General features: G+C 39.8%; 1 protein-coding gene and 1 long non-coding RNA gene across 4 annotated transcripts in view; one reads left to right on the top strand and one right to left on the bottom strand.

Moving 5' to 3' along the window:
- The window catches only part of LOC310726823 (BAR/IMD domain-containing adapter protein 2), an 11,513-nt gene extending 2,881 nt beyond the window's left edge, over window positions 1–8,632 (top strand). For all 3 annotated transcript variants that reach the window (XM_083542782.1, XM_083542780.1, XM_083542781.1), the window contains exons 4-15: window positions 704–790; window positions 2,402–2,463; window positions 2,728–2,799; window positions 3,124–3,261; window positions 3,664–3,816; window positions 4,511–4,690; window positions 4,788–5,256; window positions 5,351–5,558; window positions 6,357–6,431; window positions 6,554–6,755; window positions 7,617–7,651; window positions 7,737–8,632. In XM_083542782.1, coding sequence (XP_083398908.1) covers window positions 704–790; window positions 2,402–2,463; window positions 2,728–2,799; window positions 3,124–3,261; window positions 3,664–3,816; window positions 4,511–4,690; window positions 4,788–5,256; window positions 5,351–5,558; window positions 6,357–6,431; window positions 6,554–6,755; window positions 7,617–7,651; window positions 7,737–7,809 — 1,754 coding nt within the window. In that variant the 3' untranslated portion in view covers window positions 7,810–8,632. The remainder of the gene's footprint in view (window positions 1–703; window positions 791–2,401; window positions 2,464–2,727; window positions 2,800–3,123; window positions 3,262–3,663; window positions 3,817–4,510; window positions 4,691–4,787; window positions 5,257–5,350; window positions 5,559–6,356; window positions 6,432–6,553; window positions 6,756–7,616; window positions 7,652–7,736) is intronic.
- Window positions 8,633–9,574: 942 nt separating this feature from the next.
- Window positions 9,575–9,915, bottom strand: LOC310727001. Its single transcript, XR_014533910.1, has 2 exons — window positions 9,800–9,915; window positions 9,575–9,681 (listed from the first exon to the last, which is right to left on the bottom strand). It is a non-coding gene; the product is annotated as an uncharacterized lncRNA (long non-coding RNA).
- Between the last annotated feature and the right edge of the window lie 2,585 nt (window positions 9,916–12,500).

Raw genomic sequence — 12,500 nt, 5'->3', positions numbered from 1 at the left:
TTACAGTGGGACAATAACCAAGGCAAGGCAAGGCAAGGCAAGATCGTTTTTCCATGGGGTCCAGGGGTAGTACAAGGGGATTCCGCGGGGAAGCCGGTAGGAGTCCAGAGGGAGTCCAGCGGTAGTTCATGGGGAGTCTGGGGGGAGTCTGTGGGGAGTTACTTGCATGTGTATATATATATTTATATGAAATCACTGCAAGCTTGATTTCTCGATGCATAGAAACTGCGACTAAAACAAGTGCAGGAAATTAGCATATGCATATGGTAATTTAGTTTTTTATAAAAAAGCCTGCAGACTGCAAAAGTCAATAAAATGGAAAGTCTGTGTGACCCAGGTACCAAATGATCCATGGCCCGGTACCAAAAGATACTTGACTGCATGGTACCGGTCCTAAGCTTGGCTGTTGGGGACCCCTGGTTTTGGGGTCCAAGCACCAAAGTCAACCTAGACTTAGGTAGAGATATTCATGATAGTGACTGATTGATCAATTGATTGATTAATTAGCCTTATGACCAGTAAGCATGCTAGCTAAGGATACAAAGTACATAAAACAAGCATTTAGCTCTGCTTGCATTATTATTACATGGCTGTAGAAAAGTAAATAAATAAAATTCAGTAAAATAGTATTTTTTTGATTGGTTGATTGATTGATTTTGAATTTTTTTTCTTTCTTCCTCCCTCTTTCTTCTTTTCCTTGCAGGAGTGACTGTTGCAGCTAAAGGCTACTTTGATGCTCTGGTGAAACTTGGAGAACTGGCCAGCGACAGCCAGAGCTCGAAAGAACTGGGTAGGAGCGCGGGAGAGCTCGGCATCACTCGGGAAGGAGAAGTCAAGAACAAGGGATGAAGGAAGTGGAGTGTAGAGACGAGAGTAGAATAAATGGAGGAAAGAAGGGAAGATAAAGGAGAGGAAAAAGAGAGGAACAAACCAAGGGGGAATACTTTAAGGAGCTGGAGAGTGAGAAAGAGAGAGAGAGAGAGAGAGAGAGAGAGAGGTGGAAAAATGAATACGGAAGAAAAGAAAGGATGAATCAGAGAAGATTGATTTATATTTTTTGGCGTAAGAGGTGAAGAAGCGTAAATCAGGCCGAGAAATCAGGAAGAGAGAGAGAGAGAGAGAGAGAGAGAGAGAGAGAGAGAGAGAGAGGGAAGAATTAGAGAAAAACAGTAGAGGTTTAGGGGGGAAGCGGTGAATGAAAAAAAAGAAAGAAAAAATAAGTGCGCTGTTAAAAGTAAACCGAGTGCGCAATAAAAACTAGAGAAAGAGAAAACGAGGGAGAGAAAGAGAGAGAAAAGGAGAGAGGGAGAGAAGGGTCTTTGTTGAAAGATTAACAACACCACATGATCACATTGTGCCTCTGGAAGCAGCGGGGGTGGACGAAAGGAACGGAGGGATGGAGGGGGTGAAGAAAGCGGCTGCATGCCAAACTACACACACAGAGTGTTATTCAGTGGGGACACACACTCACACACACACACACACTCGCACAAAACAGCCGCCAAATTATCACTAACTGTAGGGAAATAAATTAATGAACTACTATAAGAGGGGGAATTTGCATAATTTGCATATTCATGTGTCTATGAATATTATGCTAAGTGGGTGAGGTTTGGGTCCATACACGCAATATTGAGGCGCCGCTTCCGTAAAACCGACATAAAAACATCAGAAATATCAACTTTTCCCTCAGATGTGTCTCTAAATGAGCACTAAAAGGCTTCAAAAGCACCGTACTGACACCTAGCATGAAACTCTTAGCGCTACATCCATCCACAGCTCAAGCAAACGTACAAATAGATGGTCTCCATTTGTAATTTTTTGATTCTCCATCGTTTTTATTTTCCTGTCAGTTTATAAAATTGTCCGGGACATTTTTTTTGACGTAGCGCTAGCCGTAACGTTCCGGAAACCTCGTTCTGGCGAGATGCATGAGTTTTGCGTTTGATTACATCGGAATTCGAAAACGCTCATGGAGACAACGCATGTGTCGCTTTCAAAATGGCCGACCTCACAGAGGTCTGATTAGCGATTTTAGGGTTTTAACGTTTTTTTGAAGTAACTGATACTCTTGATTGCATTTTCATTGCTAAGAAGCTAGCAAAGCATTTCTTTAGCCCAGATCGTTCGCTAGTTTTATGCTAATGGTTTATTAGACGGTGCGTTCGTATGAAATTTAGTACTTATACATTGATTGGAGACTATGTTAGACTGACTCGGTCCTGGTCTGCTTAAAAGTATTTGCACCCAAAACTCTTGCCGTGGGACTCTTGACGTTTGCGTTTCCGCCGTATTTCTGTCTTGTATATTGACGAGCAACACGGTACTTTCACAGTGTGTCTATGGTGTACTTGTACTGGCATGTATTGTACGAGTGTGTGTGTGTTTGCATCTGTTCCAGGTGACACGCTGTTCCAGATGGCTGAGGTGCACAGGCAGATCCAGGTGCAGTTAGAAGACGTGGTAAGTTCAAAGCCCATAATTATTATCATATGTCTGAGCATACACGATGCTCAGACATATAATATCTGTTTCTCTCAAGAATATCTGTTTATTGAGGAATTATATATAGACATTTTAAATATATATTTATATACAGTATATATATATTTCATATACATAATTAAATATATTGTAGTAGTATTCAATTCATACACAACTAACTAAATAATCAACCAAAAATGAACGTTCATGTCAATTTTTGAAAAAATGTCCCCTTCCCTTCAGCTGAGGCTCTTTCACTCCGAACTTCTCTCTCAGCTGGAACAGAAGCTTGACCTGGACATTAAATTCCTCACCGTGAGTTTTTTTTCTGGCAAAAATACATAGTTTTTCCAGGTTGCGTTACACAGAGAGCAAAAGCGACCTCTAGAGGCAAGTCACTGATGCCAGGCTGTTTATTTGACGTGTAAATGTTTTTAGTAATTTTGAGTGTTCGTTTTTGTTTCAGTGTGAATGCATGTCTTATATTTTCCTCAATATTTATGAATGTAAATTATATATTGATTTAATTTAGCAAATTTTTATGATTTGGTATTTAAAAAAAAAAATTTTTTATCCAGTATCCATTTTATAAGTTATGAGTACAGTAACATTTCCCGCTGGGTTTGAATCGTTTTTCAGGCCACGCTGAAAAAGTACCAGAGTGAGCGCCGGTCGAAGGCCGATTCGATCGAACGCTGTCAATCGCAGCTGAAGAAGCTGCGCAGGAAAAGTCACGGCAGCCGGCATCCGAATAAATACGGAGACCGGGAGATGCAGGTGCGTGGATACACACACTGTACATCTTTACATTCGCGTGAGATTCACGTTGGTAGGATTTTATCGGATACAAAATGAAGTAGAACAATGCCGAATGAACATTTTTATATTGAAACAAAGGACATAAATTTATACCAAAAATGACTGAAGAGAAGAAAACAAAACAATCGAGTTTTAAGGTTACATACTGAAATTCTCAGGAAACCACTTTTGTGCTGGAAGATAACATAATTTCCTGCTTTTGTGGCTTCAGTGTTGATTTTGTTCTCGCATTGTACCATCTTTTCCATCAGAGTGTGTGTGTATGTGTGCATCTTACTGCCATCAAAAACACATGTGATTATGGGTGGTTCTGTGTAAGGAACAACACTGAGTGATGACTTTTTCATGTGTGTGTGTCAGTTTGTGGAGCTGATGAGTCGCAAGCAGACGGAGTTGGACTCTCTGGTGGCTGTGGGTTATCGCTCTGCTCTCACTGAGGAGAGGAGGAGGTACTGCTTCCTGGTGGATCGTCAATGCTCTGTCGCCAAGCTGCTGATAAACTACCACAACAAGGTACGTGTTTCTGTGGCAGACGGTAACACACAGCAGTGCAACAAACTACAGCAAAGTGTGATCAATAACCAAGACACACAACCACTACAACAGAACACTGTACCTACAGAGATACACAACTGCACACAATAACACAGCATAGTATTCAATAGTCAACTACCACTGCACAGCTCATTACGCCCCACCCAGCAACAATGCACTAACAACAATGCGCCTTTGGAGGACCAAGAAGAAGAACCAAGAAACTACTACTACTATGTTACACAACTACATCGAAAAAAACAAGAAACTACCACTACAAGTTACAACAATAAAAAACTACAACAATAAGAAAGCTTCTGCTTTACATTAGAAAAGAGCAGCTCACCATAACAAACTACCACTACATGTTACACAAACTACAACCAAAACCAATAAACTACCACTACATGTTAAACAACTACAGCCAATGACAAAAAACTACCACTATAAGTTACAAAACAACAGCCAACAACAAGAAACTACCACTACATGTTGCACAATTACACGCACTAACAATAACCACTACAATCGATTAAACCTCATGACAATGTTCGAACACAATTGCAAATTTCACATAGTAATTGTTTAGGTTAATAACCTACCCACTAACAAACTACAGAAATCCCCACATGTGACATTAACTCAACACTACGCATATGTTTGTATTTCACAGGTGCGTGAACTCCTGTCGCAAAAGCTGTCGTCATGGCAACAGTCATGTTCCCAGCCAACAAAGTTACCGGAGCGAGCGTTGAACCTGCTGCGCCACACGGCCCCTCAGGGCCCTGGGGCCTCCGGGATAGCAGAAGTCCTCCGACACACTAAACTGGGTTCTGCTCAGTCTGGAGAGCAGGTGCAATGCTTGAATTCTACCTCATATACTTCTTAGTGTGTACTACAGGAGGGTTACTTTGGGATAGAGGAATTAAACTTGTAACTCACTCCTACAGAGGCTGTCCGTACAGGAAGTCCCGCCCCTTCTAAATGGCGAGTCCAGCAATCGGTCCCAGCTACAGCGAGCTGGATCATCTGATCCCGCCCCTCGCTCTGTCTTCGCACAAAACAGCACCACCCACAACCCCAGCACTTCTTCGAGCCCTGCCCACCCTGTGCAGACAACCTCAGGAAGCATTTCCAGCTTGCTTTCTCCACCTTCTGGCTCAGCATTTCTCTCTCTCAGCCCCGCCTCTGCTTCATCCCTGCATTCTCTTCAGGCCCTGGCTCCGCCCCCTAACGCCCCCCAGACACCGCCGTTGCCCCACAGCGCACCCCTTTCTCGTGCCCTCACTCCCGTTCCACCCTCTGCCTTCAGTCCTCCGACCAATAACCCTCTCCTGCTCAGGGTTGCCGATGTATATGCGACCTCCACGCTCCCGTTACCACGGAAACAGCCGTCTGAGTTGCGGACAGGATTTATGGGTGACCGGTCAAGCTTGTATTGCTTCTTTTTGCACATTTTCGATTGTTTTTCATTATATTTAAGGTAGGGGGCTGAAGTTTGTATTTTCCCCAGGTTCCACCCTACCCCGGGTACTTCCTCTCTGTCCACCAGTCCGCGTTGAGGCTCTGTTTGCTCACTCGCCCAGCTCGGGTGACCGGCCAGAAAAAGGAGACAGAGCGGGGTCATGTCTACTGTCCTTCTTTCCCGGAGATGCCATCGGGCTACTAATTAGCGAGCCGAGAGACGGCTGGCACTACGGACAGAACGAGAGGACTGGACGGTAAACGGAAAACAAACCATTTTCTCATTGGCAGATTACAATTTTGAAAAATCAATAAACTACCATTACAAATTATATAACTACAATCAACAACAAGAAACTGCCACTACAAGTCACACCATTATACCCAACAACAAACTACCATTCCAAGGCGCACAACAACAGCAAAAATTTTAGCTTCCAGTGCAAAGTACACAACTACACCAACAACAAACTACCATCACACGATTCACAACTACACCCAACAACAATAAACTACCATCACAAGTTACAGAACTTCCATCAATAACAATAAACTACCACCACAAGTCACACAACTACACCCAACAACAATAAACTCCCACTACAAGTTACACAACTGCAGCCAACAATGCAAACTACCAGTACAAGTTACACACACACACCAAACATCAATAATCTACCACTACAAGGCACATACATACGCCAAACAACAATAAACTACAGCCAGCTACAATCAACTACTACCACAAGTTACACAACTACACCAAACAACAAGAAACTACCACTACATTTTCTAACACATTTACATCAGCGTGGAATTCACTTTGCATCAATTGTTCTAGTTTTTAAACTACCCACTAACAAACTACAGAAGTCCCCACGTGCGACACTAACTGAACACTACACTTGTTTGCATTTCTTCTTAGCAGATTCTGAGTTTCCTGATTTTTCTCTTGTGCTCTTCGTATTCCACCAAGATCTGCTCATTACACCGATATTTAACACCTTCTGACCATGTTGGTATGCTTAAGAGTTGTTGTGTTGTGTCTCCTGAAGGAAAGGCTGGTTTCCCTTCTCCTACACCAAGCCAATGCCAAACACATCGACGCCGACGCAACACGACCCCGCCAGGTCCGACGCCGTCTGATCTGCCAGCACCTTCTTGCTCTATAATTCTTGAAATAGAATTTTATAAATGCTAACCATTTTTCTGACAAAATATTAATGTACAATGTGTTGTTCTGTCCTCTCAGTCCTCCAGGTCTGTCAAAGTTGAACAGTACGAGTTTGGGACAGTTGGACAGGCTGCCCCCTGCTGGTGAGTTTGTGAAACTCAGTCCAGACTCGGAGGAGGAGCGGGGGATCAGCACATTTAGGCCACGCCCCTACAGCATGATGAACCCTGACATTAGACATATGAGTCTAGGACACGGCGAGCAGAAGGGCAAAGAGCAGGTGAGGCACGTGTGAAGTCGACTGCAGGCTTTTGATCTGTCCAGTCATCTACATCTGATAGCTGTCTGTCTGAGTGTCTTTCACTTAATCTGTCTGTCTGCCTGCCTATCTGTCTGTATTTAATATGTTTGTTGGTTTGTCGAACTTTATACCAATTAATCTGTTTGTGTTCCAGTCTGTCAATCTATCTGTCTGTCTATTAGTATGTATATCTGTCCGTCTGGATACCAATTAGTTGTCTGCCTGTCTCATAGTCTGTCAGGCCTTTAGTGTGTTTTATTTTATTTGTCTGTCTGTGTGTCTGTCTGCCTATTTTATAGTCTGCTTCTATCTATCTATCTATCTATCTATCTATCTATCTATCTATCTATCTATCTATCTATCTATCTATCTATCTATCTATCTATCCATCCATCCATCCATCCATCCATCCATCCATCCATCCATCCATCCATCCATCCATCCATCCATCCATCCATCATCCATCCATCCATCCATTCATCTAGTTAAACATGCTTCTAAGGTACCAGTGACCACTGTTCCTGCCCTCTCCTCCCCTCCTTTCGGATCTGCTCACTTCGTCTCAGCCTGCCTTGGGGTGGTGTTCTATTCAATTGGAAACCACTCTGTGCAGCTGGAGAAGGTTTCAAAACTATGGCTTGGAGATCCATGAAATTACGAAGTAACACGGAAGCTTTGAGGATGGATTCGGACTGTACTTAATGTCAACAGTCTGTTACTCAGGATTAGTATTAGATCTATTAGATCACTAAAACATGTAACTGATCATTAATCAGTGAATCTCATCAATTAGTGAAACAAACAGTATTCCGACTAATATAATTTTTTTCTTCTCTGCAGTGCGATCACTCGTCTCCTCCACCATCTCCCACCAGGTAAACCATCGACACTGCACTTCACTACCTCACTCTTTCTAATTTGCATGCTAATTTGCATATCCTCCCCCCTCCCCCACCTCAGGACCAATCCGTTCGCTCACATCCGTCTGAGGAAAACGGTGACCAATGATCGGTCTGCTCCGCTGATCGAGTAGGAGGATCGGCCTCTTTTACTGACTTTTTTCTTTTTACTGTTAGAAAAGAAATATTTTTATCAATAACTGTAACGAATTTTGAGCAAAAAACGGCAGCAAATGTATAAATAATGTGAAAAAAAATTTATTTACACAGCTACTTTTTTTTTCTTTTATTGTTTATTTTTTCCATTTGAGCCACTCATTAATTCGTTTGTATTTTTTTTAAGACAATTTTTTTAAAATATTTAAATAGATATTGGTGTATGTTGATTAACAGATTGGATTTGACTGGTCCCAGATCAGACATGCTGGATCTCTGATTATATTATGCCTTTAATATATGTAAAATGCGTGAAGTCGGGTGAATTCTCCATTTCAGAGCTCTAGATAGTGGATAGCAACGATCTTGTGTACATTACTTATGTATATTAGTATTTTCACGCAAACCTGAGCTAGCTATATGGCTAAGATTCACTAGAAGATTGATGAGTCTTCAAAGGATAGCTACAGTAACATTAAAACTTATTACAATTTTATCAGCGTTTTACAATTGCCTAGCTAATTAGTAGTATTAGTAGAATTCTGAATTGCAAAACTTTCAGCTAGCTTACTACTAAATGTTTTTGCATGATAGCTAGTTTTATTACAGTTACTTCCTGTCAGCGAGCGTATGGCAGTTCACTATCAAACTTTAGCTAGCTAATAACAAATGTCTGTTTTGTAGGTAGTAACATTTTTCTTAAAAGTTAGCTAACATTGCAAACTAATCTCGATCATTAACTAGCGAATGAGATTTCTCTCGAATGCTACCTAGCTGTTTCAGAGTTACAGTAAAAAAAAATTGCCTGGCACAATGAAGCCAGTGATTTACATCTGTCTAACAAAATTCAGATAGCTAGTTTCCCATGTGAATCAAATTTTCTTTATAAGGCAGCTGGCAATGATGAATTTCTCTCAAATTATCGCTAGCTAACATTGCAATCTATTCTCAGTCACAATTATCAAATTTCAGCTAGCTAGTTTCCAGTGAGAATAAAATCTCTCTCAAATTTCAGCTAGGTAATGACAAATGGCTCTCAAATCACAGCTAGCTAGCTTTGCAATCTCATCTCAGTCATAACTAGCAAAAGAGTTTCCTCACGCTGTTGCCTATCTAGGGCTCTAATACGGAGACTTGGTTTTGTGCCTTGAGCCATAATTTTGATTATAAAGACTTTATACTATAATTAGCGTTACAACTCGGAATTTGATTTTATAGATTGAAAGAAACTCGATTTTGTGAAAAGATCCAGGAAGTTAAAACATAGGAGGTGGATATTATTGGTATGTCATCCTGCTGAGGAAGGTTATTGAGATGTCGATGGTTAGCAGATGTAGCTTCACGTTTGGGATGTGTAAATTGAGTTCTGAGTGAAATAAACGGCATAAACGTTACAGAAAATTTACGTTACTATTCTGTGGTAACAGCTGATGGTCAGAAGGACATCCTGTAAAAAACATTACCTCAGACTTAGAAATGACCACATGTAACTGATGAAGCTACAGCGAGAAATGTTTTTGAATATACTGCATATACATTGTATGGCCAACAGTTTGTGGACACCATTCCACATAGAGGTATAAGGTTCCATTCCACATTGAGTCTCCTTTTGCTGTTATAGGATGATGTTCCACTAGATTTGGTGGAGATTTGTGTGAGATTCATTCAGCCACAAGGGGGCGTTAATGAACTCAGGTAGAGATGTAGGTGTGGTGAATATAAAAGCCTGCTTTTCCCACGTAATTTTTTTTTATTTTATTTACTTTATTTCTCGCAATTGTGACTTTTTCTCGTGACTCTGGCTTTTTCTTTTTCTCTCAATTCCAACTTTTTTTTCACTATTTTTTTTACTCTCAGACTTTATTTCGCACAATTTAGACATTATTTCGACTTTATTTCGGCGCCGTTCTTAGTTTATTTCTCGTGATTCTTACTTTATTTCTTTTACTTTTGTCCTGCATTTCCGACTTTTTGTCTCGCAAGTCTCACTTTTTTCCTCACAATTCTTACTTGTTTTCTTGCAAGTCTGAATTTTTTCCTCACAATTCTTACTTTTTTCCTCACGATTCTTACTTTTTTCCTCACGATTCTTACTTTTTTCCTCACAATTCTTACTTTTTTCCTCACAATTCTTACTTTTTTCCTCACGATTCTGAATTTTTTTCCTCACAATTCTTACTTTTTCCCTCACGATTCTGAATTTTTTCCTCACGATTCTGAATTTTTTCCTCACAATTCTTACTTTTTTCCTCACGATTCTTACTTTTTTCCTCACGATTCTGAAATTTTTCCTCACAATTCTTACTTTTTTCCTCACAATTCTTACTTTTTTCCTAATGATTCTCACTTTTTTCTTCACTATTTTGTTTTTTTTACCCAAGAGGTTAGTGTCATGCTCCCTGTAGTGTCACATGGAAAATGAAAACGGCTACAATCAGAACAAATCGATCTGTGAAACAATGGAGGACCATTTTAGGCATGGTTCTACAAAACCGTGAGATCTTGTTGTTACTGGAAGAATGGCATGATACGAACAGCCTCCGATCTGATCTGAGAAAACTCAGAAGAAGTCCTCAGAATTGGCCGAAATAAAGTGGGAATTGTGAGAAATCAAGCCACTATTACACTTTTTTTAATGTGGTAAAAACGTGAAGAGGTAAAGAGGCCTGAAATAGGTAAATAATTCATCCCAAAGGTGTTTAATAGGGTTTATACCGCTATAGCTGTACCCATATCTTCATGGGAGCTGAAAAAAGTTTGGGTCTCCTAAATCAAATAAAGGGAAAAATGTCATTCTACCACATCCAAAGATGTCCTAGACAATTTTATGTCTTAGAGTTTGTGGGAACAGTTTGCCAAAGAAACCTCATATGGGTGGGAAAAGGCGGGCGTTCCAATTTATTTGGCTATACAGCGTAGATTCTCTGATAAGTGGCGATGATCGGGGGGCCAAGCACCGGGTCCAAGGTGCTGTGAGAACCCTGGAGCGTGGAATCTCCTACATGAACGTAAATGCGCTTAATGCCGTTTGCCTAAAAAAGGGTCTCAAACAACTTTTAAATAATGTCTGGCCGCAACTGACATTCGGTGAAGTTAAAGGTGAAGAACGTGATGAAGAGCGAAGAGCGACTCCAGTAAGTGTTCGAGAAAGTTCATGGGAAAGTGCAGAGGCGTTGGAGGAGGACGGATTTGACTTTCATTTCCCGTCTTTCTCGTTAATGGCCACAGATCTATTAGTTACTGATTAGCTAATAGTTTGTGAGCTAATCGACTGATTACTAGTGGATTTTTTAATTGTTATAATTGTTATTGAATAGGACCAAATTTCAAAGTGATCTGTTTGATTTTTTTCCTTTTCTTGAAGCTGATTTCTTTACATTTTTGGTCTGTTTGTTGGGTGTTTTCTTTTTTTTACAGGAATATATGTTCTAGGTTTATTAAATGTCCTCTGATTTATGTCTGGAATAATATTGCAAAAGCCAGAGCTTGTAAAATTAATGGAAATAAATTATTATTTATATATATATATATATATATATATATATATATATATATATATATATATATATATATATATATATATATATATATATATATATTTTTTATATAATTCTTTTCTTTGTCTGTTTGGGAATTTTTACAGCAAGTTCTATGTTTATTAAATGGCCTCAGATTTCAAGTCTGGAGGATTGTAGGTAAAAGGGGAAATTTAGCGAAAGCTGGAACATGTAACATTTGGAAATCAATTACATGTTAAAAATAAAACACACACACACACACACACACACACCTCAGGAGGATGCTGGAGTTTACATAAAAGTGTGTATGAATGACTATGTGCCTATATAGACCCTTTATTACTGTTTTTTTAACAGGCACAATAATCTTAGATTTATATTTATATATATATTGTTTTTTTTTTTGCATCATTATGTGATTAACAAGAAAATGTGTGAGATTAAAAATGCTTCGTTTTTACTCCCTGGTGGATTCTTCACATTGGGAATTGCGTCAAATTGACCCAATTCTTTCGATATTTCGTTTAAAAAAAATTCAATCTGTGCCTGAATCATATAAAAGGAGTGAAATGACTGAAAGCTGTTTGCTAAAATGTTTTATGTTCCTTCTCTAGTGTACTGCTGTAGGCACAAACCCCTCCAACCTGTAGGGAATAACTGTGATTATCAACTGTATTTCAGTATTATTATTGTTATTATTATTATTATTGTAATCACGTTTTTGATTCGCTGTATTAGCAAAGAAAATGGAACGGATCGGCGTTAATCGTGGATACTGACGCCGAGTAGAACGTAGGAAGACGATTGAGGCACTGTACGGTTTTGTGTCACGCTGTTTTGTTTCTCTAACAATTTCAAATAAAAACAATAAAAAAAATTCGATCTTGTTGTGATGTCGGAAATGTCGTATTTAACCCCCGAACCGGTGAAACAAATACACGCCTTAATGTAGACCTTGACAGACACGACCTTCATGAAACACACACTTTAGAAATATTGCTAAGCTAAGAAACATGTTGTCTATATCTGATGCAGAGAAGCTCGTCCATGCGTTCATGACCTCCAGACTGGACTATTGTAATGCATTACTAGGTGGATGTCCTGCGTCATTAATAAATTAAAGTTTGTCCAGAATGCGGCAGTCAGAGTTC

Source organism: Silurus aristotelis, assembly GCF_946808225.1.
Source record: "Silurus aristotelis genome assembly, chromosome: 1".
NCBI lineage: Eukaryota > Metazoa > Chordata > Actinopteri > Siluriformes > Siluridae > Silurus > Silurus aristotelis.
This window is presented reverse-complemented; position numbering and strand designations above follow the sequence as displayed.